Raw genomic sequence first — 7,351 nt, 5'->3', positions numbered from 1 at the left:
CCTTTCACATTATTTCCACCACAGGCATGCTATAATATAAATTTGAGCACAGTTTTTTTGTATGTGAATTACATCAACTCTTGGCTGTAGCATTTTAACCCACTCAAATTCACCTTAACTGGGTTTCAAAATTTCTAACAAAAGTTCATTCTTGTGGTGAATTTGTTGTCTTGGTGTAAAAATTAACTTATGGTGACAGTGATCTTTAAATCTGGAAATAAGCCAGCTACGAGTATTTTTTAAATGTCTCGTGATTATTCATGCGAATTTTCTTTTAAAATATAGGTTGCTGCTCACCAGCTGCAGGTCATATTTTACAATGAATTTAGACTCAGGCCAGAGTTATCAAAACGGCGGCAGCAGCTTTCGTGTCAAACGCACATCTATCATAACCTGCCGGCACCGCTGCTTCGACCACCGCTCTCTAACCTCCGCCCGCTCCCGCCCTCTCTATCGGCCCCGAGCTGTCCCACACACTGTTGCCGGTGAGAGCTACTAATCCCCAGCGTTCATGGTTTCCTCTGAGCCCGTATTTAATTCCTCTAAACCCCCAGCTGCCGCCCTGGTTACTCACTGAGCACGACAGACTGTGAACCGCGCTGGTTATTAATAATTCACCAGCCAGCCCTCCGCTCCGCTTCTCCGGCCGCGGCCGCAGGACACCCCGCGTTCTCGCTGGTGCGTTTGTGCAGCCACGCAGTGTATCACTTTTAGCATTTGACTACTTAAATTTGGCTGCACGGGCTCTCACGCGGGGATACACAAAATTCTGCTCCTTGTTACTGCGTTCAGCCTAGAGTCCCAGCGTTGCCCACCAAGTCCCGCTATAGTCTCTGATCCAACTCTGATGTCTGTTTGCTGTTGCGACATCCGTGCTGCCACATGGTGAGTTTTGTTTTAGGCGCCGCTCTCTCCGCAACTTTCTCTGAACGCTGAGGAGCAGGTGGAGGAGGACCGAGGAGGACTTGCAGCTTCTTTTCAGCAAAGCCCGAACGTGCAAAAGACAAGTCGTCGTCCCCTCAGCAGAAGCAACAGCTGATCTGGTGAGCGCGTAAGCAGAGTGCAGGCTACTTACTGTCGGTGCTCAGTCAGACTGCTGCTCTGTCACTCGGGCTCAGACGTAAGTGTGTCGGTGGCGCACAGCGCGGCGACTCGGTGGACATTACGGTACCGGGGCAGATCGGCGAGAGAGCGGACGCTTTTCATGGAAATACCACGAGCGGAAAGCGAACACAAACACCTTGAATGAAGAAGCCGGGAAGCAGACGACTTGGATTAAATGGTTCTATCGTCCTTTGCTCTGACTAATAGCTGACTACAAATTACAAGAAAAATGTTTACCGGGCACCAGGCTGTGCATTAGGGCTCTTTTGCTTCCGGTATAAGGCCAGGTCGAACAAGAAATCGAGCTGTTTTCTCTCTCCCACACACTTTTTTTGGAAGCCGAACTTTTGAGAGTGGAAAATGGGTCTTTGAGAGTGTTGGCAAAATTCCCTACACCACAATGGTACGTGCTATGTAAACCAATAATTTGCTCATTTGTGCAGTCACCTTTTAGAATTACTGTAGTTTATATATTAAATTATATACTGAAATATAATAGATTCATTGCGTTGAGTTTACCCACCTCTTGTGTGTATTTACTTGTGTGGCTAATGGGTATCAACAAAGATTGAATCAAGTCCCTCCACCTACTTTTGTTCAGTGTTACCATTTGAGTTCATTGTGGGATTATGTTTTTTTTTTTTAATACAGGAAGCTGACAAAATGTATTATAAATGTGCATTTAATATTATGTTCCTGTTAGAAAAGAGAAAAATCTCCCACTTTTAATAGTTACATAACTTGTTGCCAACATTTCTTTCCAGCCACCTTGCCAAATCAGTGTCCAGCCCTCTCAGTTCACCGCCCGATGCCCACTGCCTTCTGCCGTTTTATCCATGCGGAGAACAGGCCTCCTGTCATTGCTGTGGTCTCTGATGTGGGCCTGTCTATTGACTTTTTATAGCCGCATATATGATACTCGCTATGGCATATCAAACAATGTGCAGCTAATAAACTGGCGTCACGGTGTGTTGCAAAACGTACATGCGAGGAGCATTAAACCCACGTAATGGCAAAGTTTGACGGAGTTTGGAAACTTGGCTATTGCAGGATGTAACTTAGCATTTGCGCCAAAGTCCAATTACAAGCTCGTTTGATTTGTGCGTATTTACGCACAGCGGTTTAGACCAGTTCCCTCATTATAAATATGATTTATTTGTGCCGTTTACAGAAATCCTGTGAAGTCACAATGCAGGAGTCTGTGACGCTTGACCTGGGATTCTGGTCACCTTTAGGGTAAATTAACATTTTAGACTGTTTGTGGTGGCCTAATAACTTGGACTGAACTTTCATAAGAAAAGGCTGCTATTGATTCATATATTACATCTTTTTACCCTGAACAAGATATGTGTTTAAACACATTCCCTGTGAGGCTGTGAAAACTTTCGTTTGAGGGCAGGTTTCAAAATTAGTCAAAAAAAGTCTGTTTTATACAGCTTTGTGATATATCGCTCACACAGCCTTGACCCTTGGTAGATTCCTTTTTGGCATGAAATGAGTCAAGTCAGGCAACAGTTAGGAGAACCTCCCACAGACAACCTTGAAGCTGCTTAGATACCAGGAAAGGATCTTATTTGCACATGAATATGAAAGATTATTAGTATGAATAATTATTTGTTTACGAGCATCCTCACTGACATGGCAGCTGCCCAAGAAGCTCATCAGTAAAAATGATAGAGAATTCAGGACAGGCCTCACATGGGATTATCACAGCTTGTTCTTCTCCTACTTAAAGCAACAACTCACCTCTTTTTTGAAGGAAAGGCTATATTGTGAATTTGTTCCAGATATTTCAGTTGCATGTTAGTTTAGTCAGAATGCACTCGAGGCATCTGTCAATCATTGTCAAGATTCACTTAGCTTCCCCTGAGGCTGATGCTCCATTATACATACAAATACTCAAACATTCAGACCTTCATAATTAGCCATATAAACGTGTTGTAAATATACGCCATGGGTATGTTAAAGTCGACTGCTCTGCTCTGCTCTGCTCAGCATATGTGTGACGCACAGAATAGGGGCATCAGTAACAAATGTACTAATTGTAGCCCAGCTTGTATATGTGTGGGTAATTGTATCATATACTGTTTGTATGTTGCTGTGTGTGTCTGTGTGTGTGCCATGCCACATGATGTTCAGACCAGCGGTTTTCCAGTTTTCTGTGATCTCCCCCTTGGCTGTTGCTGTCAGTGATGTCATCAGTCACTGTATACAGAATATTATGCTATTATGTTTGTCCTGGCCTTGACATTTATCTGGAAAAAGAAATAAGGCTTAAAGCACAAGCAGGCTATGATGTCTTATGTGGCATTTGAGCTTTTGCCCTCAGTTTAAAGATGGAAACTCTGATACACACTCAAACAGTAAATATTACGATAGCGAGGCGATTTGCTTTCATAGAGCTATTGTAGATATTTTGATGTGGTGTGGTAGACAGGCTGTCAAGGACATGCTATAAATGCGAGCAGAGGTTAAATAAAGATGATTAACACTGACACTGAACAACCTATGGGTGCTTACATTTATCACACCTATTTTTTCACTTAGTGACACAGAGAGCGGTTCCTATTGTACCTGTTCATTTAGCATTTAGGTGAAGGGTAAACAGTCATTTTATTCAAACTGAAAGCAGCAGAGTCTTATTTGCAGCCTGTCCTAATGAAGTGATTATTAAATGACAGTAAAACTAAAACAGAACAGTTATATTATTTCTGTTATGGTCCCAGTAGTTTTACAGTTATGATCAGATCTTCCAATAAAGCAGCTCCAAAGTGTTATAACACATTCACACATTTCTCTAACTTTTTAAAACTAGCAAACATTTGCTGTGACTTTAAAATGAATATAAATTTTTTGTATTCATTTTTTTTGCAATATAAAGGACGTCTTGCATTTTCTTATCAAACTCGAGTTGATCACACTCCTGACTCCCCCCTCTCATTTCTAAACCTGCCTCAATTACTTTATCATGACTTAACCCTCGCATTAATTGGTTTCATAAGACACCCCAGACGGCACACTAGCGGTAACACCAAGTCATTTAAATCTCCTTAATTTGGGAAGGTGTTGGAATCTTCTGCCTTCCGAGGTAATTCGGTAAAAAAAATCATGACAACAATACATGCGTTTTCTTTCTTTGCGCTTCTCTTCGGGGCCCTAATGAGGAATTAGAGCCAGTAGCATTATTCATTAAACAGAGCTTTCCAGGTATTTATCACTGTAACAACATTAGCATATTTGTTTAAATTTTCAACACTTTTTTATCATGTTCGTAACCAGGTTTAGCATTTTTAATAATCTGGCATCAAATTCAACAGACCAAATTAAATGCTGAAAAAGAACCATTGGCAAGCCTCAGAAACATAGTAAAAATCCTGTACAAACACACTCCTCGCACACAGACACACACACTTATCTAATTACTGCCTCCCCCACTCCCTGTCTCTTATTCCTCACCTCCTGAGATGCAGGTGTAAAATATCACATTTTTCCAGCATTTTTCCCTGAGGTGGCGCTGGCTTAGACTTACAACGTAAATTTCCCCTTTCATATCCCTCCACACATTTTTTCTACTAACAACTTCCCCCCTCCCATCCGTCCCTCCTTTTGATGTGCTTGCCACATCTGCACAGGTTTGTTAGCTCGTTACCAGGTGAAAAATGAGGATACAATTAAGGCTGAATGAAGTGGGACTACGGAGGATGTCGGTTACAATTCACAGTGGAGGGAAAGTCTCAGATGCTCTGGAAACTCTTGAGCTCATGAAGCCGATGCTGTGAATGATTAGGACGCCGTAGTGAAAATGATCACACAGTTGAGACTGTGAGGATACAAGCCTCTCAAGAATGGTTGGGAATCCAAAAATATGGAAACCCAGGTGCTAGTGTGGCAGTGTGTGTATTAACAAGACAATCAGATAAAAGGGGCAATGGGCATATGTGCCAAATCACTCAATCCTCCCTTTTTGGATAAAACTTGAATATCCCTCTTTATTATGTGGCTGTGGACTGTGGACTTTTCTTCTTGTCTTATCGTTTGCTTCCTGCTGCATTTGCCTTGCAGTGGGCCCACTTACAGTATACTGACACAAGGGTCTACAACCTGCACATCAGCAGCTGTTCAACAAGTTCTCACAGGCATCAATGATTCAGTTTTAAATGACATATGAATAAGTGTGTTGACAACATTTGACTATCAGGGAAATACAGTAAGGGCAAGCAAAGCTCAGCTAACATACAGTAGAGTTTAAGATTCATCAACGCTAGACCCACTTTTTGTGTACTATGGTAAGACACATGCAGGCGAATGTTGGTAATTTGGCAAGTCCAATGGCCTAGACTTCTTAGACAAAAACAAGACATCAGCAGTCTGGTAAATGTGCTTATTTATTATCTTATCTTAGCCTAGCTTAGCTTAGCTTAGCACAATGGTTGAAATCAGGTATAGCAGTTAGCTTGGCTCTGACCAAAGTACAAAATATGCCTAACACCTTGAAATCTTACCAAACAACACAATGTTGTGAAACTGAGTCGTTGTTTTTTTGGGTGGGGGGGTGGGTGCACAACACCTACTGTAGCTCTGTGGCTGTGTGTGCAGTCTCCAAAAATCTTGCTGTGACAGTAAGGTTGCCAGGTTTTTCTTGCCTTTTTTGTGCACTCAGTATGTAAGACAGCTTTAGAGGTGTTAGTAGCTGTAGTCTTTTTATTTTTTTTTTACTTTGAAAACAACCACACTCAGTGTCCTTCCTGTCCCTGGTCCTTATGCCAAGCTACGTTAAACTCGTCTAAAGCGTTTCACTCCAGGTCTTTACTTTTGTCTTTTTCTGATCACTTGTTGCTTAAGCTGAAAAAAATGGTAGATTGAGAGTATGTGTTTCCACTCACCTTAACCTCAACCTAATATCCCTAAACCCCATCCTTTGCCTCTATTCCTGAAACGTGAAATCTAATGTCTACAGAGTGAAATACTGTACCTAGTTTGATTATGATTAGTCAATATCTAATTCCCTATAACTAGTAAATATTAATGTTTATATTCACCTTTTAACTGTTAATTATGTGCTTTTGACTATTCTAACTCTGACTGCGTAGTAGAAATCATTTTTTACCTTTGAGTAAAGCTTCTCAATAAGAGGCCACCAGAACGGCAAGCATGCCTCGTTTTGTGCTACTCTGTGCTTATCAACAGGGTCAAATATATCCGTCAGCTGGACGAAGCAGTTGAAGAGCTCAACAGAAAGCCCAGGGAGCTTGACAAGGGCACCATTTAGTCGGACAAATGGTTTTCCTCTCGTGTTTCCCAACGTATTAATGCTGACAAGCCAGAGGTTGGATGCTCAGGCTGACTGCTACAGTACGAGTAGTGTTTTCTTAGTCACTTGGATGAGTTGAATAACGACTTTGTCTAGTTGGAGAACCGCTTCATGTGGCTTTACTTATTGCAAGCGCGAAAGGCAATGCAACACAAAACCAATGTTAATCTTCCGCTAATCAAGGCGCCCGTTGGACCTTTTGACCACAGACATTGAGTGAAATCACAAGCGCCCTTGTCCTTCCTGTGTTACAGTAAAAGGGAAAGGGATAAGACTCAAGCTGTAACCTCTCATTCTGAAAGATATGAATAGCCCATGTCTGAAGCCGCAGCTTGGTTAGCCTAAAGTCTGGGACTTATAATAGTGCCGTGTGTTTATGCATGTGTCTGCGCATGTATTTGTTCAAGCGCAATCCTGTGTCCGTGCGTATGTGGATCCGTGTCATATGTAAATGCTTAAGTAACCTAATGTCTATTTGAATTCGCTAAAATTTGTTTATCTCACATGCCAATTTAAATAGTATAACTTTACATTTTGTTGCTATGAGCAATGTTTCTTCCTGTTTTGGGTCCGTGGTTAGGGACCCAAAACAGGTTAAGGTAAGTTAAGAGATCAGAATATAAAGTTCTGGAAAATAGGATTAATTTCTCTCATCTGCCCTAAGTCTCTTCGCCTTATTGTGAGTAAAACCTCCTTTCCCCCTAAATCACATGAACTAGAGTTATTTTCATTAACCTAGCAATTTTTAGCTCTCGCCTAACAGGTTTAGATAATTTCTAAAACAGACATTCAAATTTAGCCTGCGAAAACCAATTTGTACCAGTTTGGACTTAAAAAAGTAATAGCCACGGGCTGACTAACCAGGCAGAACTGCCATCCCTGATCCAGATCCTCTGTGGTTCCCGCCCATCCATGTTGTCTGGCCTGGCCGTCTCA

The 7,351-nt window shown here is 41.8% G+C and overlaps 1 protein-coding gene across 1 annotated transcript in view; it reads left to right on the top strand.

The window, feature by feature from the left end:
* The first annotated feature begins 466 nt into the window (after positions 1–466).
* Positions 467–7,351, top strand: part of nfixb (nuclear factor I/Xb) — a 134,674-nt gene continuing 127,789 nt past the window's right edge. Inside the window, exon 1 of the mRNA XM_029157763.3 lies at positions 467–1,507. Within this exon, the coding sequence (XP_029013596.1) occupies positions 1,505–1,507 (3 nt within the window). The 5' untranslated portion in view covers positions 467–1,504. The remainder of the gene's footprint in view (positions 1,508–7,351) is intronic.

Source organism: Betta splendens, chromosome 8, assembly GCF_900634795.4.
Source record: "Betta splendens chromosome 8, fBetSpl5.4, whole genome shotgun sequence".
NCBI classification, from domain to species: Eukaryota; Metazoa; Chordata; class Actinopteri; order Anabantiformes; family Osphronemidae; genus Betta; species Betta splendens.
The sequence above is the reverse complement of the archived record's forward strand: the minus strand, read 5'-3'. Positions and strand labels throughout refer to the sequence as shown.